We start from the raw sequence: 27,695 nt of genomic DNA, 5'->3' as shown, positions 1-27,695 counted from the left end.
CTTCTTTTCTTTCTGTCCTTTAACCCAATGTGCTCTACTTGTCTAACTGGAGTTTCCGTATGTCTACGCTTCACATGACCAAACCACTTCAATCTCCATTCTCTCAACTTATTCTCAATTGGCACCACTCCTACCTTTTCTCTAATAATCTCATTACAGACTTTATCTAGTCTAGTATGGTCACTCATCCACCTTAGCATTCTCATCTCCGCAACTCTCATCTTAGATACATACGACTCCTTCATTGCCCAACACCCACTACCATATAACATGGCCAGTCGTATGGCTGTACGATAAAATTTTCCTTTCAACTTATTGAGAATCTTGCAATCGCATAAAACTCCCGTAACACGTACAAAAGTTTACAAATTCATTTTTTACAGTTCCAACAACAGAAACAAAAAAACTATATACATGATGTAAGCAAAAACAATTTGTCATCATCATAGAACTTGGAACTCTGTAACTTACAATGTACTCTAACATAACTAGGAGCTATACCTAAAGCCATAGCAATCAATGCTCAAAGTTTAAAGACACAACATATATAGTAGTTACAAATTTAACCTGATTACAAGAAAAAATTGCACGGGTCACCTGCAATTGCACAGACAATTTCACAGATGCAGCCCAGCAAAAAGCAACTCCAATTCCTCTTCCTGTGAGACAGTCCTCTGACATAATTGAAAAGATAACAAGTTAATGGCCATGAAAATTGCCATTCAAACATCTTAATACAGATTTCAGGTACTTGGGCATCACATACTGATAAAATTCCAAATTTGTTTTGTCAAAATTGCTCTTTATTTTTCTAATTGCAGATCCCCAAAAGCTTCTCTGTTCCCCCTCTTCCCTCCCACACCCCCCTCCCCCACCCTCTTCCCCTCCCTTCCTTTGATTTGAAAATAATTGGACCAGAAAATGGCAGTGCTGCCTTTTTTGTCCTGTTTAAAAAAGAGCTGTTAATATTCCATACCTGAATGGATAGAAGTTGCAGAATTTTGTTGAGAACTCGCAGGCGATGGGTAGCATAAGTGCTGTTTACAGGAAGTTGGTTCATTCTCTTCATTTCTTCATGAACTGCTGCCTTCTTCTCTTCATTTCCACTTTGCTGCCATTGAGGTTTAGACTGCGAGCCAGTTACATTTTCCATGGTACCGCTGTCCGTAAGATGACCAATTATACTCAATTTATCTGTATATCTGTGCCAAAGCAATAAGAGAATCTAACACAGGTTAGTAGACTGGGAAGAAAAAAAAAGATCACTAATATAATACTGAAGGTAGCAGAAATCTTTTTTTTTTTTTTTCAAAAATCATTTCCAAGAAAATGGTTTTAAAACTTAATGCCACAAGAAACCCTTTCCTATCTTGTCTCTAACTCATTCAATCTCATGATAAAATCATAAAAATAAGGCCAAATGTTATTATTTTTTAACAATCTCAGTCAACTTGTTAAAATTATTAACAATGGCTGTAAAATTGATATTAAAAAAATTGAAAATATAAGCAAAAGTCGGGATATTGTGGTCATTTAACGTTAAAAATAAAGGAAAACCAGCCTCAAACATCCAAAAGCTTTTAGGCAATTCTCGAATCCTCTCCTGAGGCCAAGGGAACAAAATCACCAATTCAGAAGATGAAGTCCACCTCAAAACGCTTGTGGGTGAATCAAAGAGAAGTTATCTCCCAAATAAAATGGGACTACTATCAATATCAGCAATTGAAAGACATGTCATTAGGAAGAAGTAATAATCAACAGAGAAGAAAGCATAACGTAATAATACCTTATAGGGCTTTGAAATTATAAGAGAAATAAAGTATCAAGAAAAATGATTGAGAACAGAGATTATTTCTCCAGCTCCTCTTATTTCTAAAGCTCCAAGATAGAAATTTTTGCATTGAAGAAAGAATTCAAAATCAAGCACATGTCTTTTCTCTAGAGCTAAGAAACTTATGAGAAAAAATAATAATAATTCCAAATAGACAAAATTAAAAAAGAAGAAGAAGAAGAAGAAGAAGAAGAAGAAGGAAAGACAAAATTTTCCTTCCTTTTCCTACAATTTCTCAGGATCCAAACAGAACACAGAATTCAACTTCGAAAATCTCACATCAACAAGATATAACGTACAAAAACCCTAAAAAGAATAAGTCGCAGAGGAGACACTCACAGTCACAGTCGTCGCTTTGTCTGCAAATTTGTAAGATCGGAAGCATGATTCTGCAGGCATCACCGCTTGGCTCTCCACATCGTTTAGCATCTGTGGGGTCAAAACGCAGTCGTTTTTCTTCTGCTAACCTCCCCACACGTACCAATCCCACAACGCTGCCTCACCTCACATTGGCACGTGCAAACAAAGAAAAATAAAAACCCCATAAAAGCCAAAGAAAATGAAACAATCAAATTTAAAAGTCAAGGGGCGAGCACACACTGTTTGCGATCTCTCTTTTCTTTTCTCTCTTTCCTTTTTCACATGGTAATCAGAGAGAGGGAAAAGAGAGAGACAATAAAGAACACAGAGAGAAGAGGGGAGAGCCAGATAAAAAGACGAAACTGACCTCAATTTCTCTGTTCTTGCTGTTTCTGCTTCTTGTTTGTTTCTTCTGTCTCTCAATTTGCCGATTCTAGGTTTGGTTGGTACTGTCGCCATGAACGAGAAGGCCAACGTCTCTAAAGAGCTTAATGCTAAGCACAGAAAGGTTCTCTTTCAATATCCTTATTAGCGCTATCTCTTTTTTTTTTTTTTTTATTTCGATTCTATCTTAAGTTTTTCCTTTTTTTTTTTTTTTTTTTTCTTTTTGGAGTTTGGCTTGTTCTGATTATATCTCAATTTCCTGTTGATCTAGAAGAAGTTTATGTTCTATTTTGTTGATGTGAAATTCGGGGAAAATGAAGCTTAGATTGAATAGAACGTTGATGGATTTGAATTTTTGCCTGATTTAATCTGTGTGTTTTGGATGGGAATCTGCGTTTTCAATCTGATTTTATATTCTATTTTGATGTAACTTCCCATTTCTAGTTAATTTTCTGTTTTTATGAACTTTTCCTGAAGATTTGATTTAAATTTTGGATAAATGATGAAATATGCCCATGTTAAGATCATTTCTTACGTCAACAAATATATGATCTCTCTTTAACAATTAGTGCTTATGTATAATTTTGCTGAAAATTTGCTGTTGTAACTCTTAGCTATGCATACGTTAAGCTAATACTGGATATGAATTTATATTTTTAATTTATCAATCCTTGTTTTAAAACCTGTAGAAAATGATACAATCAAGAAAATTGCATTTTGTAGGCATCTATTTAAACAATATTTTGAGGTCTTATTTGTATCTTTAAAACTAATGTGGATGTACAGGCCCAGAAATGCCTACAGGTATAATACTCACAAGTACTTTAATTTTTCAGTGTGGCTGCTTGTGATTTGTTTCTTCCGTTGAAATATTTTGAGTTTCAATGGAATTATCTGGTATTATAGATGCCTGTATTTTCTCGTGTGTCATATTGCCTGGGTGCTGTTATGGCATCCAAATTGATATTGGTTTGTGTGCTAATTACCAAATTATTTATCATACAGTAAGTGAAATAGATGAACGTTGTTGAGTCTTAAGTTTATGGTATGCATCAGCTGAAACACTATAGCAATGAGTGTTTTGGAAATGAGCGTTAGTTATCATTCAGAGAGTTAGGAACATATTAACTACAGTGGAATTACAAAGTTCTCAAGAACATTTACTGATTCTAACGCTGCATTTATGCTATTTTCATAGTGCTTTTTTCTTTTTACATATCAGCTTTACCATTGAGTGACTAGATTTTAATTTAAGCCAAAATTTAGAATGTTTTAAGTTAATGCCTTTTTTCTCTTTTAAAAGAAATGTAGCTATTAGCATTTTTCTTTCACTTGTGGAAATGCTTGGCTAACATGATCGTGTTGCCTATGATACATCAAATTGATTAGTAGGAGACAATTAGATAATTTTTTCAATCACTGAAAAGGAATTTCTGATGAGCATATTATCTTATGACTTGTTTGCTTTGTTTCTCAGAAGTATACTTCCTAGATTGGATTTTTATCTTTGCATTTTATACCTATGCAGATCTTGGAAGGTCTCCTTAAATTGCCTGAGAATAGAGAATGTGCTGACTGCAAAGCCAAGTATGTATGTAGAGAATATTAAGGATATAATAACCATATTAATAGTAAATAGTTGAGTTCATGCATAAGCTTGGAAATAACTTAGGGTTTTCTTAGCAGTATTGTTGTAATTGTTGTTGAGAAAAAGACACAATTTTGAATATGTTGATTAAAAGCAATTAAATTTAATATAGATTTTACATATTTTGTTCGTAAAAACTCCAAGAAGTTGCTTTTTGTTGTTGCATCTAATTTTTTATTTTTTCAAAAAAGCAGTTTCAACTTTAATGCCAAACGCACACGTAGTGGTCTTGGATCCTCATAAATTACACCATACATTAGCAGGCTTTTGTTAGTTTCTCATTCTTTGTTATATTATGAGTTGTTAATATTAACTTGTTTGTGATGCAGAGGTCCAAGGTGGGCAAGTGTGAATTTAGGTATCTTTATATGCATGCAATGTTCAGGGATACACCGAAGCCTGGGGGTGCACATATCGAAGGTGATGTTTCATTGTCCAATATGCTTTATGATTGATTTAATTCTTTGAGAACTAAGTGAAAAGGATGAGCTGTCCTTAACTTCCATTGAATTATTATATGTGGACTTCTGATGGAAATTCAGTAAGCTTTATTGTAGAACAATAGCATATGGACAGTAATTATGGGGGACCATATTAACAAGGGCTTCTTGATTTTGTTCAGAATCAACTCAACTTCAGCTTTTCTTTATTATTATGATTTTATGAGAAAATGCCTAAAAAGCAGTTGTGAGGTGGAGGGATTGATGATTAATCCTACATGGAATAATAATTCTGAATATATGATGGTATTTCAATTAAGTGAATTGTACTTTTGCACATTGTGTGTCATAAATGAATCTGTAACCTTTTGCATATATTCATTTTGCTTGCTTTTTAACCTTTATTATATCATTGTTAATCATGTGAATCAATGGAAACTTGGCTTTGGCTGTTCAATGAATCTATAACCTTTTATTTAATATATATATATATATATATATAGAGAGAGAGAGAGAGAGAGAGAGAGAGAGAGAGAGAGCTGTGAATCTTGATAGTTAATGGAATATTTCCTTATTAAAACTACAATAGCAATTATCTATCTGGACGATATTTTTGAATCCTTTCTTGTTTCTGCTGCAGGTTCGATCTGCAGCCCTTGACACATGGCTTCCAGAGCAGGTTGCATTTATTCAATGTAAGATTGTTTGTTTTGTTATGAGCTTGTAGTGATTTTTATCATGTTGATTTGACCTTTAAAATTGATTAATTCTCTGCTTCTTACTGTTCTTGTAAAGCAATGGGAAATGAGAAGGCAAATAGTTACTGGGAAGCAGAGCTACCCCCCAACTACGATAGAGTTGGCATAGAGAATTTCATTCGTGCAAAGTATGCATCGAGCATTAGAATGCTGTCTTTACCTTTTTTTCCCCATGGGCATCATCAATCTCTTTTGTGCCAATGTAAGTACTCTTGATTATTGCATTTGTCTTACAGGTATGAAGAGAAGAGATGGGTCCCTAGAGATGGAGAACCAAAATCCCCTCCTAGAGACCATGATGAAAGGTCTTCTTTGCATTGGCAGAGACCCAGTGAAAGAAGTGGGCATCAACGTGCCAGCAGTTCAGAAAATATGTTTGATGAAAGAAAGAATGCTCAACCACTAAGTTCAAAGGACAGTTTTCCTGTTCAAAGAATTAGCATTCCCATTCCTCCGAAGGGACCTGAGCAGGTATTTTGTCTTTAATTCTAGTTGAATATTGTGACATTCAAAGGTTTAACTGTGAATGTTCGCAATAAGAGCATGGCTTACCAATATTTTCTTGTTTCTTAACTTTCCCCTTTCTTTTCTCCTCCTTTCATTTATAAGACAAATGAATTAAGAAAAGAAAGAGGGTAACAGCGAAGGCCTTTGTAGGTGCAAGTTTTTTAATTGCTTTCTCTGTGTGTTGTTCCCTTCCTAAAATTGACGATAATAAATAATTAGTATGTCAGTTATTTGAGTTTGTTACAGAATAAGTAAACTTCTTGCTTGATTCTTTGCCCCTAATTTATTGAAAATGAAATCCGCCTCAAAAAAGACAAGGAATAGATCACTTTACTGGAACTGTAAATTTATGTAATGTAATTCATATTAAGCCAATGAAATTAAGAGAATGACAGGGCGGAGCCATTTCCAAGTATTTTGATCAAATTTCTGCTATTCTATTATCTTTGGCTAATTTCATGATATCTCTTGGTTAGAGTGGATATATCATACTTGCATATTTCTTGCTGTTTATTTACTTAAACCCCCTTCTCCTCTCCCCCTCCCCCCCCCCCCAACAAAAAAAAAAAGGAGTTGTAGACATGTTCAATGCTTAATTACTTGAGTATGATGTATTTGTGCACAAACAGATCGCCCATCCAAAGCCCCATCAGGTTATTCAGAAAATTGAACCTACAGTGGAGCCAGCTGAACCAACAAAGAATGCTGCAACTGCCATTCCAGCTGCTTCGGCCCCGAAAGTTGATTATGCTACTGACCTTTTCAATATGTTATCTGTGGATGGCCCAAGTGAAAATGGCTCTGAGGCAGCTTCCAATGATGATAATGGATGGGCAGGATTTCAATGTAAGTCTTCATTTTGCACATTTTCCACTTGAAAGGATCATACAAGCAGAACCAGTTTTTGCTCTTTTTTTTTTTTTCATTTGTTCCCTTTTCCCCTTATAAAAATTTTAGTAGCATGGTCTAGTTTCTGTTACAAATACCCTTGATGTTCCATTAGTAAGTTCTGTTGTTGCTGTTTAGTTTGACTCTCGGCCAATTAACAGCTGCAGCTGCAGCTGCTGAAGAAGCATCAACAACAGACAAAAATGCTCCAACTAAAGTGGCAGAGAATAATACCAACTCCACTTCTGGAATTGAGGATCTATTTAAAGATTCGCCTTCTTTAACAGCACCTTCAGTGACAGAGAAACACCAAAAAGATGTAAAAAATGATATCATGAGCCTTTTTGAGAAGGTATATGGTGGTGGTGTTTTTTATTATTATTTATTATTATTATTATGTTCATTTAAATATATATATATATATATATATATATATTTCATAACTTTAATCATGTAATTATTTACAGAAGTAGAGAAACTCAATTTGTGCCTTAAAATCATTTCATAAAACCTACATCAGTTAAATGTTTACAATTGGAAATTAGCATTCATTAGAGAATTTACATTTGCTGTACGAATATAAGTTATTTGATACTCATATCGTGAATATATTACAGTCCAATATGGTGTCCCCATTTGCAATGCATCAACAGCAACTTGCTATGCTGGCACAGCAACAGTCCCTTCTCATGGCTGCTGCAGCAAAATCAGGTGGTGTGGAACCAAAATTTCCTGGCAGTATTCAACAGCCTGGGTCCAATGGTATATTGCCTGCTCAAAATTGGCCAAATGTTGGATACCAAATTCCTGGATTAGTGATGCCAGTAGCCGGGCAGGGTGACCCACGGAAACTTATGCAGGTAGCCTAACATTGATTGCATCAATTTTTGTGGCATTTTTGTAGCATCTGGAGATCTTCTGACATTTCAATTGTCTTTCCCTTGAGTTAGACTGGTAACTCAGGACTCACAAATCTAGCAGGAAGCTCTGTACCATATCCAATGTCTAGGTATATATATATTTTTTCCCTTTTAATTTGACTGCTGTAATAAAGCTCAATATTGATGAATTAGCAATTACGTGGTTTTGCTTGAAACTTGATCATTAATGAATAATGAAACCTTCCTTGGAAAAAAACCCTTTCTGATTGTCAGCTGAAATATTTTTATAAATGTTATTTTTTTGTTATACTTGTTTGAGTCGAGTCAAACTTCAGATGGTATTTGACTGATGTCTAAAATTTCTAAAGTACATATCTTGTTATTTGTGTGTAACAGCTGCCTTTTTTTTTGCAAAAGTTCAATGAGCATATTTCAAATGGTGGAAATTTATGGATTTCTTGTCTTTGACTAGGTGAAGCTGAAGAATCAATCATTGAAAGTTTCTTCTCCTCCTTGCTGTATTTCCTCCCCTCTTCTCTGTGCATGTCTGATTGTGTGTATGTGCCATTCCTTGTGAGATGATCCTTGGGTCTTCCATTGCATTTAAACTTCCAGCATCTAGTTTTGCTCTGTGCAAGGAATAAAAATTTCTCTTTTTCTCAAAATTTTCCTGACCAACATTTTGTAAAGAATTTGCTTAGTCATCAGGGATTATAATTCAACCTAATGTCCAAGTTTCTGTGTCCTCTGTTGACTACTTGCAGGATGATTTCAGGTTGGCACTTAAAAATAATTGCCATTTTTAACCTAACTTGCACACCATATTTCTCACATAAGCAATGTCGGTGTTCCTTGCTTGTATCTTGATAATAGGCAAACCATGGGAGGTTTTTGTACCCTCTGCGAAGGACTATAATATACCCCAATGTGCAAACTTTCTAAGGATTTTGAGAAAATACCATAATTCCATATTCTTACATTGCTTTTGCTTTTCTTTTTCCTACTTTTGTAGTTTTTACTATGCCTCTCTCCTCGCTGTTGCTTTTTTGGTTTTGGTCATGTACAAAGGTAAAATTACATGGTCTCATTGAGGCTTTATCCTTAAGGGGCACATAGGTTGGCAATTTTAGGCACAACCCATGAACACGACCGAAAATAGAGGGTTGGTTTGAGCTCATTCATGTTTGTGTTGAAATCATGTCAATCTGACTTGACATATTTATGATACGCTTTATTATTTGTGTCACATGTCGATCCATAACCCACCAACCCGTTTTAACCCGCCAACCCGTTTTAACTTGGCAACCCATTTAACCTGTTAACTCGCAAATGACATTATTAAAAGTAATGAATTAATAAATATAAGTCTAATTATTTATTGCATTAGAATTGCGTTACAATAACTAATTTGTTTTCTTTTTATTAAAACTAATTTAATTTGTGAATTGATATAATAAGTTAAAAAATATTGCTTAATAATTGTTATTTTTAATTTTTTAGTTAAAATGTTGATTAGCTAAATATTAAAAATATCATTTGCTTGATTTATGTTTTTTATTTTTATATATTATTAAATTTTTGCATGTTAATATGCATAAATTTCATGTAATACATTATTTTATAAAAATTAAAAATATTAAATCGTGTCAAATTGTGTTAAATAAGTTGAGTCATGTCAAATCGTGTTAAATAGGTTGATTGATATCAAATTGTGTTAAATGGATCGTGTCGTGTCAAATTAACCCAACATGATTTAACATTAATCGTGTCGCGTAACCCATATAATAAAAAAATCGTGTTTGTATTTCGATTTTTGACACGATTTATTAATCGCGTCGTGTTCGTGTTTGTGTCGTGTCGACACGAACACGACCTAACAACCCGAACTACAACCCCATTCAGGTGCCTTTCTGTTTTGTTTTTAACTGTGTGGTTATATGTAACATTGCATGGAATTTACTCTATAAACATCACTATCACTATACAATTGGAAGGTTATCTTGTATGTAACCCTGATGAAGATTGCTGCTAGCTTTTTCTTGGAGTAAATTGGAGATTAGAATTTGGGGCTAGCTGTCAGTAATCTTGTGTTTGTGTTCAACCATGCCTAGAGGCGGATGCTATTTACTTTTCTCTCGTCAGCATGAATTATTTTAATTAAACTTATTAGTTTTTTTCTTGGTTGCATTGATGTTTTATTATGTTCTGGATGCTTGTGCATTCAATTATTATTAACAAATTGAAAGCATTGTGTAATGTGTTTTATTTATCTGCATTTTAGTAAATGTGTGCTTGACATCACATCAGCGCACATCTAGGTGCCTTATCCTTGGACATCTCTGTTGACTGCCCTTTGGCTGTAATCCTGCAATTTTTTTTACTGTGGTAAGGGCTGGCAGCACTGCTTAAGTGGATTAACTAATTGCCATATGGTTTTTGAATCCCAAACAAAGTCTGGTTCGATTGGACCAATATTAGTTTGTGCTGATATCATGTTTGTTATGGATAATAAATATGGGGCAATTACCAAAATTTTTTGATATGTTCTATGCAACTTTATTTTCATAATATTTGCCATTCCTTGCTTGCAGCTTTTATACCTCAGGGCAGGTTACCCCTGTTAATGGTGTGACGACTGGAGTTAGTCCTCAATCGGGAGCTCCAGTTTCATCCGGGAATTCATCACAATCTGGAAAGGATTATGATTTCTCATCATTAACACAAGGCATGTTCCCAAAGCAGTGAGTTTCGAGGGAGTGACAATGTTGGCCTTTTCATACCAATACCATGATAGTTGTATTACAGGAAAATAGCACCTAAAAAAGATTTTCCTCCTGTATGGCGATTGTAAACTATTTTGTAGAGGCAGTTTCAGTTTTTCTCTTTCATATTTGTTTAATGGCTCATTTTGTATTGGGTAGATGTATCCAGAGTAATAAAGATGGGTTTGGATTGATCTCATCCTTCTCTGCTTATTGCTACCTTTCCCCATCTTGCAGATTTTGAACCATTAGTATTCTGTACAAGTTTGTATCTTGAAAGTGTGGAACTGGAAGTGTCTCTTATATATTGATTTTTTTGTTATTTTTTTTAACCAAACTGTTTATGCTTGGAGTTGATTTAGTTTAGTTAGAAGACACCCATATAAATTAGGACAGGATGTGGCTAATCTTCTAATAATTGCATTTTTCCTTGTATCATTTCAAACTCAATCGATATGTTTATCAAACATTCGATATCTTCAATATCGGTCAGGAAAGCAAGTATGACTGCTGATGGTATAGCTAAGTTATGGAGTTTTTGTGAGTGGCTCTTTGTCATGCCTTCTGCTATTCAACGTTGTATGTGCTTAAGCCAATTTCGCCATATGATGCATGATTGAAGTTTATTTTTTTAAAAAAAAAAATCGATATGCTTATCAAACATTCTCCTTTTCAATTTTTATTATCAATGGCAAAGCTTGAATTTTATTTTTGGGAGGCTATATAGAGAATGTAACGCTGAGTATAATAACATGCAAAAGATTTTGTTGTGTATATAATAATATTTTTTTAGAAGTTGTATATATAATTTTATTATAATAAGAAAAAGCAAAACTTTAATGAATAAAACTTAAATTAATTAATAAATAAAATTAATTTATTATTAATCAATTAAAGAAATTTAAACTTATAATCAAATATTTCAAATATATGTAAAACTAATAGAATGAGATACGTTAATATGAGAAGTGATTATACGTGATTTTGTAATTTAATTTGTATTAAAACCAACTTTTTTTATTTGATTTGGTAAAAAATATTGAATTCATCCAAACCGATTCATGTACACACCTAGTAAAGATAGTAGTGGCTAAGTGGTGATAGTGGTAATCAAGTGATAGTGGTAGTAATAGCAATGGTGATAGTAGGATGGTGGTGAAGGTGATAGTGATAGCAATGGTGATAATGGCAGTAATAGTGACACGGTAGCGACAGTGATGATAATAATAGTGATAGTTGAATAGTAGTGATAGCAATAATATTGATGATAAATAAAAAAAAATTAAAATAAGTAATCATTATTAATTCATTTTTATATATATTAATTATTATATCATCTTAAATATAATTGATTACATTATGTAATTTATATTTCACTACATAATTTTTTTTATTATCAAATAATATAATCGAATATATAATATAATATGTCAAATATAATCTAAATTTAAGTCAATTATTATTTTTTTTTGTTTTTTGTTTTTTTATGAATGTTCAGTGTATTATTTTTTAGTTCATGGGAAATATCCTATAACTTGCCGTTGGTCACACTATTTCCCAGCCATGCATGCATTCGATTTTTATCACTTCACCTGCCAAGAAAGCATCGATCTGATTTTGAACAAGTTCTAGCCATTTGATTAAAATTCTGTACGTAGTCACACACAACTACAAATAGTGGCTGTAAAATGTCATAATTAAGCAAGTTGAAGAGTGTATAATTGGCCTGAAATCATTATTGGTGACTTTGAATACGGGCAAGTTCCTTTGCGTATACAAACAAAATAATAATCAAGCATTTTTTTTTTTTCTACATATTGGCGTAATCAAATTAAATTTGGTTGGTCTAATGATTTCTCACCTTACCATTGAAATTATACGCTTTGGATAATTGCACGCCAAGCTCTTATTAGACCGTCGGTGGTTTAGGTGTCCGGATAAAGACAGACAACGTATGATACATACGTTTTTCATGACACAAAAATGTTACAGGCATAGTTACTAAGTATTTTCAAACACAGAATTCAACTTGTTAAATTTCAGGCCAGGAGAGTATGGATAAATATTATCATAATTTTGGCAGAATTAAATTTTCAATATATATTTTTTTATTTATTTACATTTTTATCCCATTTGCATGAACCCACCACCTTCCATTTGTTAATCATTTGAATTTGTGGTCGGTCGGGTAGGGCTGCACCCAAAAGGCTGATTGGCATGTGAGATACCCACCACCATTGCCCGGAGATTCAGGATCCTGAACAAAGCTCCGGTTGACCTACAGTGATGCTATTATAAAATTTAGTGTGCCCGTAAAAGAAAAATCAAATGTTTCTGACATTACCAATTGCACCTACATTAAAGTAAGCCTAGATTAATTGAGATAAAGAAATTAGGATTGGAGAGACCATGGCTTGTTTTGGGTTAATTAATTAATTGGGAATAAATTATAATAAATTAATCATAGAGTGCATAGTGCAGAGAAAGATGCTAAATAAAAAATATATATATTTTTAAAGTCGATATATTTAGAGTGAAACTAGATCTGATTCACTATAAATTTAAGACATAAATATATGATATTCATAAATTTTAAATTTATTTTGTACATGATATTACGTTGTTGCTTCTACTCTACTCCTTCACATGGGTAATAGTAATAATAAGAAACATGCTTCGAAATGGCTATTAATTAATTAATAGAGTTAGGCATGATATGGTCAATTAACATTGCAGAATGGTTGGAATGTCAAGCTCAACAAATTCTACATCATGATGACTGATATTATGAATACGGGATAGTTAAGTGTGCTTCTGAAATATATAATTCAACAGAGCATATATGTATATATGATGTGGAAAATTATGTCAATAGCTTTTAGGCTTACATCCATTTCATAATTTCTACTTCTGCATCTTTAATCTGTATATAACAATATATATAACTTCTTTTCTCGCTTTATATTTGGGTTTGGTTCCACAGATTCAAGGAATTTATGTTTCTAAGTTGAACTTCACTTAAAATTTTTAACAATAATTTCAATATGATTTAAATTATTGTAAATAAAATGATGTCGTTTTGAATGCTAGGGATGGAGTAGGATAAATTGTGACGTATGCATGCTAAGTGTCAATGCGTGGGGTATCAGATGTCAACTCTGACATGTAGTAAAGTCCTACGTGTCCGATTCTAACCTAACTCTTACCTACAAGGAGAATTTTCATAGCTCCCACAACAGTGCGCTGCTGGAAATCTAAAACGGCACTGCACCTTATGCAACTTTCGAAACATTAGCATCATCCTATAGATATATACCAACTCTTGTTCTCATTATCTCTACACATGCAGCTTGCCCTCACACGCTCTCTTTTAGCACCCTGTCTCTGTCTCCGCATTCAGAACCACCGCCTGAACAATCTTGAAGCTTTCTTAATTTCCCTGAAAAAGTTATGATGGTGTTTCCTACTTCAGGTTCTGGAAACTTAGTCATCTCTCTCAAACTAGCTTTAATTTCCACCGCTGTATTATCTGTTGCGGTGATTTTAAAGCTATCTGTTCCGGTGGTAACTGATTTTGCAGTCTCTGAACTTCCTGTCGTGTATAGCTCTGTTCTCTCTTGGCTTCGGCCTCCTTATCTTTATTTGGTCATCAATGGCATAATCATGTCAATCGTCGCCTCCTCCATGCTGCAGCTCCAAAAATCTGAGGAACCCTCAAAACAACAGGTGATTTTTTCCTGGCCAACGCCGACGGTGGTGCCAGCGAAGGCCTCTGGCGATGTATCATCTGACTATATTGATGGCGTTATTGTGGGCGGATCTGGGTATCAAGATTTGAATGTGGTAGACAAGCTTGTGCCCGTGGATGATCGCACTGTGAATGCTGTGTACAGTAGTGAGGAGGGTAGGGTTGTAGAAAGAGAGATAACAGTGACGGAAGCTGGTGATGAGGCTGCGGTGTCTTACAAATCGGTGCAGCCTCCACATAGGAGTAATCCAATGGACTTCTTGTTTGAGAAAGAAGAGAAAAAGAAACCACAGGTTTCTGCAAGTTTTGGTTCCAAGAAATCAGTGAAAGCAAGTCCTGAACGTATCTCTCCATCTCTCTCTCGCTAAAAACATAAAAATGTCAGGTTAAGCAAATCACCATTGGGTCATTGGTTAATTTAATCACCATTTTCTTTTCCTTGCAGCCGGGAAGGCAACAGTGTTATTAGGCGTATCGAAACCGAAACGGCACGATACCATGGAGAGCACGTGGAAGATGCTAACGGACGGCCGTCCAATGCCATTGACCAGACACCTCAAGAAATCCGACACGTGGGACACTCACGTTCGTCGAGACGACGCCATCTCACCTCTGCCGCTTCCGGAGAAGATGAAGAAGTCGGAGACTTTTAGTGAAAACAAGTCGAAGCTGAGTCATGAGAATGGTCAGGGATCGGGGAAACCGAAAAGAGAACCATCGTTGAGTCAAGACGAGTTCAACCGCCGAGTGGAGGCGTTTATAAAGAAGTTCAATGAAGAAATGAGGCTGCAGAGGCAAGAATCGTTGAATCAGTACCAGGAGATGCTTAACAGGGGGACTTATTAGGAATTTTGATTAGCTTTGTGGGTTGAAACCTAAATTACATGTTTATGTTTGTTTTATGAATAACAAAAGAAAAAAAAAATCAAAGGGGATAAAAAGGGATAACAGAGCACTAGAATTGCCGGTTGGTAAAGTAGACTCCAGTCTCCCCAGTTTTTATTGGTTGGACATGGATGATGGAAATTGGAAAATCAGAAGGCACACCTTAATCAGCTAGTCCTGCCTATCTTTGCTCTCTTTAAAAAATTTATCCCAAACTAACCAATAATCAGCTAGCCAAAAACGAAGGAATCACTATCAGCTCAATCATATGAAATCCTTGACAATATTCATGGAATTGGTAACCTTTTGTCTGGTTGTAGCTGGATCTGATATGGTCCCATTTGTCAAAAGCATAACTCACACAGACAGAGATGAGGATGCTTTCTCAGGATACCAGTCACCTTCCCTCCAGTCACTGAGGTCATGATGCGCCTGCTCAATCCGTCAGCGAGAATGAGAACCACTGATCTTATCTGTTCCATGGCCGACTAGCTTCCATTCATAATGCAAGCGTCAAATTTGCATTAGAAGGCCTTTTTTTTTTTTTTTCTTAACACGCTATAGCGGTTGAACCATTCAGAGCATTAGCATATCTAGTTTCAACTTTCAAGACTGGTGGATAAAATTAGCACTCAAATGCACCATCTATTATACACCTTTTTTTTTTTTTAATTATTCAACAAGATCTTTGAAATGCTCATGCAACTTCACTAAGTGACGTATTATTTTGTGATAGTGATATAATACGACCTGAATTCTGAATTGAATGACAAGCAATTTGAATCATTGAATTCAAAAAAGAGACCGAATACCTACGAAAACAAAGTGATCAAATAAGAGACAAAGTGCTCGAATAAAACATATAGTGTTCGGGCAGGTTACAAGATGATCAAATAAAATGATAACTCGGACAAGATATAGGTATTAGATATAATCGAAAAGTATTTGAACAAGAAATAGTGATCGAGTATGCCTTAAAAGTAGATTATATGTTAAACGTATGTTCTATATTTTCACTGGGAATGTCGTTAGATTTTAAGTGACAGCTCCATAAAATACAAAAAAAAAAATGATTAGATATGAACTGGTAAAATTCCTATTAAGACAGAAAGTGTACTATCCTTTATCTCATAAATATGGTTCGCAACAATACTTAAGGCATGCAATTCTACACATATATTTCTTTCAGTATTTGCTTTCCCTTATCAGCATTTACTGACTTAAGCATTAAAGTGGCCCTGCTCAAGCCAATGACCTCACATTCTTTCTTACCGGAATCATTCATTGACCCGAAACCTCAAGCAACATCAAATAGCATAAAAAAAACATTCTCATACCTAGAGGCCAAGTCAGTCTGCAATGGGTCGCAGAACATTAAATTACTATTACGAGAAACCTATAAAATATTCTGGTATAATATGAAAGGTCTATATAACCAAGTGTAGAACAGGGAAGACTTCCCGCAGTGATCTTAATTATACTGCTTTATATCCATTAATCTTTTCTCTGTACATTGTGAAGTAAATCCTAAAGAACAGCAGGTTGGGACATTTACATAGCCATTGTGGCTGGGAAGAGCCTATCCAAGAAAGTATATACACCCCCTCCTAGGAGAAGTGCACCACTGCAAAGCAAATCAAATTCAAATATGTGTTAGAAGCAATTAAACTCTAGGGATCCCACAAGCTGGAAAAAATAATTCTTGTTACACATGCAATTACACAGTAAGGTAATACTATGGTTGCTAAGATAGTTGACTAAGATTACTCCAAAATTACCTCATTGGATTGATCCATGCTGAAAACTTGCGGAATGACAGCAGGCTCTGCAAATGTCTTAAAGGTTAAACTTTGAGAAGATTAAAAAGAATATTGAGACAAGGTAATAGATTAATTGGACTCTCTTTACTTACATATAGCCATAATTAGGCTAATTGTTATCACCAAGGGTATTGACACATTACATTTTACTCCCACATCAAATTAGACTATGACTATTGCACATCAGGCCCAGTCCTAGCAACCAGTAGATTCATGCAACGTTCAAGTCCAGAACGTAGTGGAAGCAATTTTTGATACTCTTGGTTAAACAAAATGATAAAACTATATCCCCCAATGTAAACCAAATACCTGCAATGCTCCAGCAAAAGAAGCAGCAAGAAGCAGAGGAGCAACATAGCCAGTAGTGTACGTCAAAAGTAAGCTGCCCCCTACCACTGGATCCTGTTATAAATAATACTTAGTTACACTTTTACAAAGTTGCAGCCAATATGTAAACAAAATTTAAGCAAAGTGCATTTGTGCCATAGAACTTTTCCTTTCACACTAAATTCTTTGCAAATATCAAACAGAACTTTTGGACGCAGATAACTAGGAAAAAATGAGCATAACCTGTTGGTCTGCATCTGTATTTGCAAAAAGAAATGGAAGGGGGAAGGCAAGGAGCATAGGCAGTGCCAGTGAGAGAAAAAAAGGGAGACAGCAATATGTACCTTACTTGCAGCTACAAATCCCAGCAAAGTGGCAAGCACAGGCGTGCTGCAAGGAGAGGCAGCTAATGCAAAAGTAAGCCCAGCTAAATATGCTTGCACACCTAAAAATGCCATACTTTTCATCATTAAAACTTTCAAGAGAACCAGATCATATATAATGAATATTCAAAGGATTAGGCAAAATTTGAAAAGGGCAATTACTTGATGGAAAATTAGCAGCAGCAGCACGGGGGTCAAAATTGTTAAAAAAGGAAGGGAGTTGAAATTCAATTATCTGCAATATTGCCCGCAGAATGAGAATATAAACAAAAAAGGAAGAACTAAATCACAAATAGCCAACTCAATAAAGTCTATTTGCAACTAAACCATTCAAGCTAATCCAGGAAATGCTAAAAAGGCCATCATCAAGTGCTCAGAATAACCAAACAACCAGCCAACATTTGCACAAATAAAACAATTAGCAAAATATATCAATACCTCAAGGAGATTTAGACCCATAATAATAGCCAAACCAGAAGCAGCCAAAGGTAATCCTTGTCCTATCTGTCCATATGCCTTTCCAGCAAATGAAGCTGCTATGCCAAGAAGAGCTAGTGTCGTAGCCAATCCTAAAGAAAATGCAATAGAATCTGAAATGACCTGGACAGAAGCATCAAACTTATTAGATCAATGTGTCAAAGTCATATCTAAGAGTAAAAACTTAAAAGAATTAAAAAAGAAAATCATTTAGGAAGTCGTAACATTACCTCTGCCCTACTTTTCCCAGAGCCAAATGCTCCTGTATGGTCAAAATGAGATCATTATCCAGATGTAGAGATGACAAGAGATGCAAAACACAAATTGCAAACTCCTTACTAGTAAATTATGTCACTTTTCCATGAAATATGATATGATACGATATAATACTTACCAATGTAACCAAGGGTCAATGGTAGAACACTCAGTGTACATGGTGAAAGGCTAGTCACAAGCCCTGCCCCAAAAATAACTGCCAAACTGTAATGCAGAATAAGCAACGAATCAAACAATATTGATAAAAACACATGGATCTTTTTAATGAACAGATGCAAATAGAAGGAAGCGGAGTAGGGACAAACCTGGTGAAACTAAGGGCTGATAACTGGTCCTGAACAGCTTCATTAGCCTGCTGTCCGGCTGAATATAAGAAGCCTCCAAACCAATCACCAATGCTTCCATCAGCCAAAGTATAGATAGAAGCAGTTTCTTCCTGAATAAAAGCAAAAATAATTACAGGTCCTAAGATTATTTGAGAAGTATACCCTGAAACAGTCTACGGAAATAGTATCATGTATTACAAGGATACAAAATAGGAACTTTTGAAACTCTAACCTAAAATACTAATGATAAATGAGGATACCGTTAGGTGAAAAGTTGGAATATAAAAATTTTGACAACATTAAGGAATTCAAAGATAAAAATAAAATGAAATAACGGTTGAAGAAAAATATCCATTAAAATGTTTCCCACGTAAGGTTTGGAATTGGAGGTGTCAGTTCAGACAGAAACAAACGAAGTCTCACCAATAATTTATCCGTCATTACAGCCTTTGCCGCATCTATTGCAACCAAATTTGCAGCTGAGAATTCAGAAAAGAAAGATGTTTATAGCTGAAAACCTTGAAGAACACACAAAAGAAGGCCCCAATATGCAATTCTTAACCTTTAATCAAATAAAAAATTACATTGACGGTTATGTTGCCATATTAGAACTGCCACGCCCAGAAATAGAAGCATCCCAATCGACAAATTGGGGCAATTTTCCATTTAAATCTCCAAAAATAATATTAAATAAGCAATTAAGCATCACTCCTTAATCATGTATCAAGTACAACGCAGTCTTTGCAATGAAATCACTGTTACCTGCAATGGAACTTGCTATTGTCTTTGTTCGAAAGCCGTCATTCTTCGATAACGATACGATATCATCACGAAGATTGTCATTCGTGGAAGATTTGTTACTCATTTTGATTGGGACCTTATCTCTCCCTTCACCAGCGAAATTGATAGTCTCAATTATTTATTTAAGTCCAGACAAAATGAAATCGAAAAGAGAAAACTTTCAATTTACTCACCATGATTGGTTCTGTGTCTATTTATGGAACAGCTAACACAGTGGTTTACAAGCAAACTCATGATAACACGACGGAAACTCTGAGTTCTGAGTTGTGTTTGGTCTCCGAGAATGACAACGGGAAATTAAGATGAGTGATTCGGAAGAAAATTTGAGTGGAGAAAGACCTGTATGGGAGCGGAGCGGGAGATATTTTGCTCGCTCCGAGGGCGAATATACCAAAATCAGTGACAGTGACTGGATATTAAGCGGAGATGATCAACGGTCAATTTCTTTAGACGACGCAGTGGTAAACCATATTATTTTTTACCTTTTTAGCCTCTAATAAAATCGGAAAAAAAATATTTACGTCGAAGCGGTGATTTCATACATGCACTAAATACGCAAAGAGGATGATAAATTAATTTATAATATATAAATATATGGATGGAGAATGAATTTATATTATTTATAAATATATTATTTTTAATTAAATTTATATAAATTTTAAAAAAATTCTATTTGAGTTAAATAATATTAGTAATTAAAAATCATCTGCATTAAAATTTTATTAATAAATATTATATTTAAAATTTTTATTTCAATATATAAAAGTATGAATGGGAAAGGATAAAAATATTTTTAATTTTTAAAATAATTTTTGATATTTAAAATAATTACATTAATATTTTATTTTAAATTAATTATTTTTATTAAAATTTCTAAAATTTTTTTACTTATTCATATTAAAAAAATAATTAAAATATATTAAAAACGTAATTAAATTATAATAATAACTACTTCTTAAAATACTAACTGCAAATGTCCATGTATCACACCCAAACACAATAATACGAAACAATATAGAAAAGCACATTGCTTGCTAAATATTTTGATTTAGTTTCCAAGCATTATTGATCTCTGTTTATGGGATTACCCATCCATGATTTTTAGTCTAGGAGTAATTAAACCTCACATGCAGCAGCTATATAGGTAGAAGCCCTGAATATAGTCTTGTTCTATACGAGTCCTATATTATTAGAATGCACATCTGAGATGGAAAGTTCAAAGCTACCACAGATGGATTTTTGAAAATGGAGCTACCAATTTCTTTATTTTCCAGGGCTGTATAGCATGCATGAGAGAGTTTCTTTTCAGCAACTTCAGAGGGATATCTCAGATGTTGCCAATTGCACTTGTTGTGGGCTGCGGACCCTGATTAGCACCTCCCTGCTGGAATATTTGCAACGATAAAACATTAGCATTAATTGTAGGATGTATCTCATTTATCAACAAGATTAAAACTACAATGATTTTGAAGGAAAATGAAGTGAAGAAGCTGTATAGATGGTGGATACTTACAGCTTGAATGAGTTCTTTCCTTACACAATTCATGCATTTAACACCTCCAGTATCCAAGATCAAATATGCATGTGCTGACATAATGCATCCGCAGTGAAGAAGCTAGGAAGGAAAATTAATTAGAAAATTAGCATGGCAGAAAATTTTTTTTTTAAAAATTGGAAAATGGGTAGGAAGCCATGAAAGGGAAATGGGAAGAACATGGAGAGTAGAGATATAGCTCACCGCATCACAAACAGCACAGTTCCTCCATCCATTAGCGCTCCAGTGAAAAATTTTGCAGAAGTTTCCGCTATCATATGCGGATCTATAGTTGCAAAATGAAAAATTGTTCAAGAAAATCATTGAGAATTTAATAATCAGCAAATAAAATTTCTCATAATGCTCGTTAATCTACTCTTCATGGTAATACCAGATAATTAACAAGCAAAAGTGACAATACAACATAAATTAACAATCCTGGAGAGGAACCAAATGATTACTAACTTCACATTTTGCGAGTTTCTTAGCTGAAATTTTTCCCCAGTGCTCAGCTTAGATTAATAAAGAGTTTCAAAATCTCCTTAGCAAAGTTCTTGATGGTTGCACCTTCTTCACCTTTCAAGACTAGACCAAGATCCTTCCCAAATCTCAACATGATGGCAGCTTCCTCTTACAGTAATGGATTTGATGAGGTGGTGGATATTAATTGATGCTTTCATTTTTAGGATTATTGGTTTTACAATTTTGTATATTCCCTTATTCAATCCCCCCTCTCGATACATCACACTACAAAAAAACACTTTTTGGCGACGAACTTACTAATTATTATATTATATATAACTAAAACAAACAATCTTTTTACTGTTCCTGAGAAACAGTAAAAGGATTCTTTTTTTTGTTATTATTATTTTAATTTTTTATTATTTTATTTCATTATTAAATTTACATTAGTTATTATTATTGGTAATTTTATTTTGTGATATAATGACTTTCACTTTATACATTAACATTATATAAATGAAATATCAGAATTTCATATTACGTTGTTAATCTATTTTACTAATATTACTTATACTGTCTTTTTCTTTTTATAAACTACTATTTTAAATAGTAATATAATTATAGAGTTGTTCAGTATACTAAATATAGAGCTGAGCATTTAATTCGAATCAAACCAAATTGAATCATTAAAATTGAATTAACCGAATTATAATATTTTAGAAATCGAACCAAACTGAAATGAATAAAAAATAAATTAAAGCAAACCTCTCTATTTCGGTTTGGTTCAATTCAAACTGATCAATTTTTGAATTTTGATTGATTTTTTAATTTAGATTTATTTTCAAATTATTTGGTCTGATTTTAATTTTTATTTGAACCTAATAACCATTAATCAATGAAATTAAATAATTTATATACATAAAATTATATATAATTCATAAATTCTCTATAAAAATAAATCAATTTGAAAATAAATAAAGCAATTTAGTTCATTTCGATTCAATCAATTTTTACCTCTTCAAAATCGAACCAAATCGAAATAATCAAAATTCTTAAAATGTAAAATTGAATTGAACTAAATTATTTTAAAAATCAAATTGAATTACTGAATTAAGGCGGTTTAGTTCGGTTTATTCGATTCAAATTGAATATAATTCACTCTTAATTAAATATGCAAATTTAGTTTATAAGTAACTAATAATTGAATTTTATTTACTTTTAAATTGATTAAATGATTTTAATAATTATTAAAAAATAATTTTATTTGTAATTTATAAGTATAATAGTTATATTATTATTATAAAATAAAATTGAATATATTTTTAGTATAAATATTTTTTATTTATTAATTATATTAAAAAATAAATAAAAAATAATAATATTCGCAACACCGTGCGGACTTTTAGAGATTGTGTGTATCCATATATCGAAACTTATATTTTCCTCAAAGTATATATATATATAAAAGAAAAATCTTCGCGACATAGTTCGCATTCTCTCTTTCCCGTGATTACATTATAGGTGCTTTTGGTTCCTCTCTCTCTCTCGCGCACACGCAAACCCTTTCGATTCGATCCAATCCGAGAAGTCTATCTAAATCTTTTCTTAATTGGGCAAATCTAGGGTTTTTTATTTTTGTTTCATTTTATTGTCTTTTGTTGGCGAATCGTTGATTGGAGATTGTTGTTATTGGGGCGTCAGGGTTTGTAGGCGCTTGTAGATCAGGTTTCATGTTAAATGGGTGTATTCTTTGGTAAATTTTAATGATGTTTTGGCATATGGCAGGGCTCTCCACGACGTTGCCAGTGAGTGCTTTTTTTGACATTTCTCGAATCGTTATTTCTTTTCTTCTTGATTCGTATTCACGTGTTAATAAATGCATCTGCTTCTTAGCTTAATTTCTTTGTTCCCGTATTGTCTGAATTTTTTTCTTCTTGATTACGGGGAAAGCGCTGGAAAATATAAGAAAATGGACATTTTGAATTTCTATTGTTTCTAGTCTTTCGGAACCACCATAGACTGAAACTTTTGTCTGTTTCATCAGTATAATGTATAGTGCTAGTCTATCACTAAATCCATGACTAATCCATCGCTAATAATTTTTAACAAGAAGATCTTTTGTGACAAACTAAATCTGTTGCTAACCTTAGAAATCTGTAGCTCATCTTGGTTTAATCAAATATTTGATAAAATGACGAACTGGCTTAGAACATTGAGTTGCGGACTCCTTACCAATCAAGAATAGTAGTGATTTCTTTATCTATTTCATTAGTCGATTCACTAGATAAAAATGCATAGACATTGATGGTTGATGTAGAATTCGTAGCTTGTTATTATGGACCAAAAGGGATTACATTGATAAATTATATAAATGTTTTGGTTGGTAAGCATAATGATGTTCAAGAAATTGTTTATAAATAATGTTTTTTTTAAGCCAAACTGTGGTTTATCCAATTGCTGTTTCTTTTTATAAAACTTACACTTACTCCCTATCTCTCTTTTTGTTTACCTGCAATATAATTTTTTATTATTAATAAAAAGATTAGTAGGAAAAACTTAATATGAACACATTGTTTACGTCTCGGTCAGCAAACTTCCCCATTTACGCCAATAAGGCATGTTTGGAACACCCTCCTTTTACCAAGATATCAACCAAAGAAATTGCTACACCTCTTGTGTGAGTGAAGCTAACGCTTGGCAAGGTAGCACATAGATTAAGAGAAGATTTGATGAGATCGTAAAGACGCCATGGACACCCTCAAACGAATCAACCATGAAATTGCATTACTCGAATTCGATTCAAAGATAAACATACAAAAGGGACTGAAAAGATTAGTCGATTTTGAGATGTAAGTTGCAACGCTTTACGAATTGCTAAAAACTCTACTTCATTTGAATCAGAGATGCCAATTGGGCAAGAGAAAATACATTTCATTTACCTTCATGATCTCTCAAGACACCTCCAATTCCAGTTGATTCTAGATTCCTTGTGAGGACCCATCAGTCCATTTGAACATATTGGGAGGTGGAGGAATCCATGAGATAGTAGGTTTAATCACTGTTTCATTTCCCATCCCAACCTTTAATAGCTTCCACACCAAGGAGAAGTTGCATGCCCGTATAAGGAAAGGACTCATCTTTACTCTTCATCCATACTCTGCTCTCTATCTCACCTTTATCTCCTCATCAAATCCCCCTTCTCAATAAATCATGTAGGGCTAAATGGGATAGTATAGGTCAATAGCTTTATTCAATATCGAATAGAAAGGTACACTAGCTGGCAACATTGAATCAAGGACTCTCTGCCCTTCCCCAGTCAAGCATGGTAAGGATTGCGTTAAATATTTCATTAGTCGATTTCCCAGATAAAAATGTATGAGTAGGGCATTAATGGATTAATTAGAATTAGTTGCCTGCTACTGTGGAGCAAAGGAAAGTACATTGATAATGATATAAGCACAATGATGATAAATTGTGTGTAGTTTAAAGTGATCTCTTAGGTTGCCATCGATAATAGTTTCCATCGTCGACTATAACCTCCCCTCATTTTCCTTTTACAGTTTGTTGTATTTTGTGCCTTCTTTATTCTTCTACCCTTTGTGGGTTTGCTATAGGGTATTCTTTAAACCCTTGCACATCCCCATCCAATCATATAAGGTAAAAGGTATAAAAAGTAAGACTCCTCTCTACTTTCAAAAAACCTAATTAGAACAAAATTACTAGACTTTCTTCATATAGAAGATTACAATCAAATGAGGATAAATAATCCTTGTTGTAAAGGATCTCCGGGCATACTATCATCAAATTCCTCTTCATCAGCGGATCGGGTAACCATAGGTCCCAAATCAAGAATAGGGGTCTCTGATTACTTCACCATACTAGTTGAATAGTTGCTTCCTAAGTAGCCTACATGCGCTGGTAATTTCTATTAGATAGGTCTTGAGTGTCCTATTCGAAGCTTTGCATGGCTTCATGTTTGTGCTCTTATCTCCATCCAGTCGAGGTGCAAAAAAGCAAGATTTCGCCTTACTTTTAAAGATCAATTGCATTAAATGAACTTCGGCAGTTGATCGACACCAACCTAAGGAGGAGGGAATGCCACATAATAAATGCAGCAGCTTTTAAAGAAAGAAAGAATCTCGTTATCAATGAGAGGATTATTATAAATAGTCTCTCCAAGGAAAGAAACTCCCTCTTCAAATCAACTACGCAATTATGTCCTAATTCCTCCTTTAACATGTTTAGCAGAAAAAACCTTCCACAATTGCCACAGAATCAATGTCCACTTGCATTTGTCGATAACTCCATGATCCAACCCATAGAAAGTCTTGTAGACATACCTCACAATTCAGTGGAAAACGAAGAACAAGCATTCATTCTGAGGGAAATCAACTAGCCACCCACCTCTAGGGGTAAGAAAACAAAATCGAAAAAATATTCCTCCACCAAAAACCTATTTTATTTTTTATTTACTAACTCAATCTCACTTATATATAACTGAATTTAATTTTGAATAAATAGTATCAATTTATTTTATTAATCACCATTGTAAATAATATGGAATTACATTGATAATATTTACAATGATGATTTAATGAAAAAAAAAATTTAAAAGTGCATGGTATTCTATTAAATAAGGGTGCCCATAAATCTTTTTAATTGATTTTTTTACACTAAATTTAACGAAATAAAATTAGGAAATAAAAATAGTTTGTAAGACTGCTAGTTTAAAAAACATTAGAGTCTATTTGGTTGTGGAAATCTAAAGTAATTTTTTGGATAAATTTTATAAGAAAACTGAAAAATAAAAAATTATTACATTATTTTTTTTAATTTTTAAAAATTTAATTATGATTTTAAAATAATTTTAATTTATTTTTTATTATTTTCTTTCATAATAATATTACTATTTTTCAATTGTTTTCCTAATAAAAAATAATGACTTTTCTATAATAAAAATTATATAATAATTTTCATAATTAAAATTAAATAATTATTTTAAAAATTTTATTTGTAATAATAAAAAATAATCATTTTATTAAAAATAAATAAATAACGCATTTAAAAAATTAATAATAGAATAAGTTTTAAATATATTTCATAATAATTTATTTTTAATTATTATAAAAAATAAATTATATAATATACAGGTAAATGCATTTTTCATATTTTTCCTTACTTTTTCTATAAAAAATGAAAGCTTCTTTTAAAAAAATAAGACTAAAATTTTCTTAAAAGAAACAAAAAAACTAAAATATTATTTTTCGATTGTCAATGTTTTAAGCTATTATATTAGTGTTATATTATTGTAATGGGCCAGGCCATATACCAAATCACATCCTAAGCCTATTCTTTCTTGGGCTAAGAACAAAACCTCTTATCCAAGCCCAGTACTAGGTGGACCCAAACCCATGATGGGTCCACCATAAATCTTTTACTCCACCCAGCAACATTTCAATGCAAGACCTTCCAAAGATCAAACCTTTACCAGCACACAGTTAATCTAAACAACTCCCATATAAACTTATTGCATATAAAATTAAAAGGGAAAACAATCCATAAAATATAAAGCATAGATTTATTTTTTTGATATTAATAAAAAAAAACCCAATAATACTAATAAATGAACGAACATGCATGCATGCATGAAACTGATTCACAAATATGTATACACCACTGGTTGAATTTGAAGAGGAAAGAAAAAAAAGCATTAAAATGATTCCATAATCGAAGAAAAATAGAGATCAAAAGCAAAACAAGAAGCAAGCTTATGAATGAAGAGAAGCACTTACGCACAATTGTCGCAAAGCCCTGCATAATTGCCACTTCTCAGTTGCCAGCCTCGCCTGAAGTGAGTCGAGTGAGCCATGCAGTAGAAGCATTTCCCAGCATTCAGAATTAAGCGAGGAAGAAGAAGAAGTGAAGGACAAGAGGCGGAAGAATCCATGAGATCAAGAGAACTTAAGAAAAGAAGAAGAAGAAGAAACCTGAAGCAAATAAGAAAGAAATAAGAAAGTAAAGAATGGTTATATAAAGACAATCTTAATCGTCACCATTATGACAAATGTTCAAGTTTTTGCTAAAAGACAGTAAAATGGATTCGCTCACAAGTTCAACTCTGCAATTTTAATTTTCTAGAAAATTATTTTTTTAATAGATTTTAACTCGCCCTAAATTATAACTATAATGAAGAAGTT

The 27,695-nt window shown here is 33.3% G+C and overlaps 4 protein-coding genes across 6 annotated transcripts; 2 read left to right on the top strand and 2 right to left on the bottom strand.

Annotated features, from left to right (window-relative positions):
• Positions 1 to 394: 394 nt before the first annotated feature.
• LOC131179241 (uncharacterized) lies at positions 395 to 2,294 on the bottom strand. 2 transcript variants are annotated; one of them, XR_009148205.1, is made up of 3 exons: positions 1,787 to 2,127; positions 977 to 1,202; positions 395 to 674 (listed from the first exon to the last, which is right to left on the bottom strand). XR_009148205.1 is itself a non-coding variant. In XM_058145442.1 (3 exons), the coding sequence occupies exons 1-3, from the start codon at positions 2,258 to 2,260 to the stop codon at positions 618 to 620; spliced, it is 396 nt and encodes a 131-aa protein (XP_058001425.1). In that variant the 5' UTR covers positions 2,261 to 2,294; the 3' UTR covers positions 395 to 617. The 2 variants fall into 2 exon arrangements, 1 of the variants encoding a protein (XP_058001425.1); XM_058145442.1 differs by lacking the exon at positions 1,787 to 2,127 and adding an exon at positions 2,171 to 2,294 and having other exon boundaries at positions 977 to 1,225.
• Positions 2,295 to 2,396: 102 nt separating this feature from the next.
• On the top strand, positions 2,397 to 10,658 carry LOC110642774 (ADP-ribosylation factor GTPase-activating protein AGD5). 2 transcript variants are annotated; one of them, XM_058145441.1, is made up of 11 exons: positions 2,397 to 2,699; positions 4,104 to 4,162; positions 4,553 to 4,643; positions 5,304 to 5,358; positions 5,459 to 5,549; positions 5,658 to 5,892; positions 6,558 to 6,774; positions 6,984 to 7,168; positions 7,434 to 7,676; positions 7,767 to 7,825; positions 10,289 to 10,658. In XM_058145441.1, the coding sequence occupies exons 1-11, from the start codon at positions 2,649 to 2,651 to the stop codon at positions 10,440 to 10,442; spliced, it is 1,440 nt and encodes a 479-aa protein (XP_058001424.1). In that variant the 5' UTR covers positions 2,397 to 2,648; the 3' UTR covers positions 10,443 to 10,658. The 2 variants fall into 2 exon arrangements, with proteins under 2 accessions (XP_058001424.1, XP_058001423.1); XM_058145440.1 differs by having other exon boundaries at positions 6,978 to 7,168.
• A 3,044-nt stretch (positions 10,659 to 13,702) lies between these two features.
• Positions 13,703 to 15,601, top strand: LOC110642772 (uncharacterized). The gene is made up of 2 exons (XM_021794911.2): positions 13,703 to 14,549; positions 14,653 to 15,601. The coding sequence occupies exons 1-2, from the start codon at positions 13,910 to 13,912 to the stop codon at positions 15,051 to 15,053; spliced, it is 1,041 nt and encodes a 346-aa protein (XP_021650603.2). The 5' UTR covers positions 13,703 to 13,909; the 3' UTR covers positions 15,054 to 15,601.
• An 851-nt stretch (positions 15,602 to 16,452) lies between these two features.
• On the bottom strand, positions 16,453 to 19,913 carry LOC110642770 (cytochrome c-type biogenesis ccda-like chloroplastic protein). Its single transcript, XM_021794907.2, has 12 exons — positions 19,676 to 19,913; positions 19,464 to 19,589; positions 19,125 to 19,180; positions 18,681 to 18,811; positions 18,494 to 18,579; positions 18,330 to 18,361; positions 18,061 to 18,222; positions 17,785 to 17,857; positions 17,584 to 17,684; positions 17,222 to 17,314; positions 16,871 to 16,917; positions 16,453 to 16,716 (listed from the first exon to the last, which is right to left on the bottom strand). The coding sequence occupies exons 1-12, from the start codon at positions 19,734 to 19,736 to the stop codon at positions 16,644 to 16,646; spliced, it is 1,041 nt and encodes a 346-aa protein (XP_021650599.2). The 5' UTR covers positions 19,737 to 19,913; the 3' UTR covers positions 16,453 to 16,643.
• Positions 19,914 to 27,695: the final 7,782 nt, after the last annotated feature.

This window comes from Hevea brasiliensis, chromosome 4, assembly GCF_030052815.1.
Source record: "Hevea brasiliensis isolate MT/VB/25A 57/8 chromosome 4, ASM3005281v1, whole genome shotgun sequence".
In the NCBI taxonomy this organism is placed as follows: Eukaryota; Viridiplantae; Streptophyta; class Magnoliopsida; order Malpighiales; family Euphorbiaceae; genus Hevea; species Hevea brasiliensis.
Note: the sequence above shows the minus strand (reverse complement) of the source record. Positions and strands in the feature narration are given on the sequence as shown.

What these genes read in the sequence shown, in the direction of transcription:
- LOC131179241 (XM_058145442.1), bottom strand. Translation starts at nt 2,260, where the DNA reads ATGCTAAACGATGTGGAGAGCCAAGCGGTGATGCCTGCAGAATCATGC. An exon ending in ACAAAGCGACGACTGTGACT is followed by an intron (nt 1,226 to 2,170) that starts GTGAGTGTCTCC and finishes AACCTGTGTTAG; the next exon opens with ATTCTCTTATTGCTTTGGCA. An exon ending in TGCAACTTCTATCCATTCAG is followed by an intron (nt 675 to 976) that starts GTATGGAATATT and finishes CAATTATGTCAG; the next exon opens with AGGACTGTCTCACAGGAAGA.
- LOC110642772 (XM_021794911.2), top strand. Translation starts at nt 13,910, where the DNA reads ATGATGGTGTTTCCTACTTCAGGTTCTGGAAACTTAGTCATCTCTCTC. An exon ending in AGTGAAAGCAAGTCCTGAAC is followed by an intron (nt 14,550 to 14,652) that starts GTATCTCTCCAT and finishes TTTTCCTTGCAG; the next exon opens with CCGGGAAGGCAACAGTGTTA.
- LOC110642774 (XM_058145440.1), top strand. Translation starts at nt 2,649, where the DNA reads ATGAACGAGAAGGCCAACGTCTCTAAAGAGCTTAATGCTAAGCACAGA. An exon ending in TGGGGGTGCACATATCGAAG is followed by an intron (nt 4,644 to 5,303) that starts GTGATGTTTCAT and finishes TTTCTGCTGCAG; the next exon opens with GTTCGATCTGCAGCCCTTGA. An exon ending in CTCCGAAGGGACCTGAGCAG is followed by an intron (nt 5,893 to 6,557) that starts GTATTTTGTCTT and finishes GTGCACAAACAG; the next exon opens with ATCGCCCATCCAAAGCCCCA.
- LOC110642770 (XM_021794907.2), bottom strand. Translation starts at nt 19,736, where the DNA reads ATGAGTTTGCTTGTAAACCACTGTGTTAGCTGTTCCATAAATAGACAC. An exon ending in TAATGACGGATAAATTATTG is followed by an intron (nt 18,812 to 19,124) that starts GTGAGACTTCGT and finishes GCTTTTATTCAG; the next exon opens with GAAGAAACTGCTTCTATCTA. An exon ending in TGCTGCTAATTTTCCATCAA is followed by an intron (nt 17,685 to 17,784) that starts GTAATTGCCCTT and finishes TGGCATTTTTAG; the next exon opens with GTGTGCAAGCATATTTAGCT.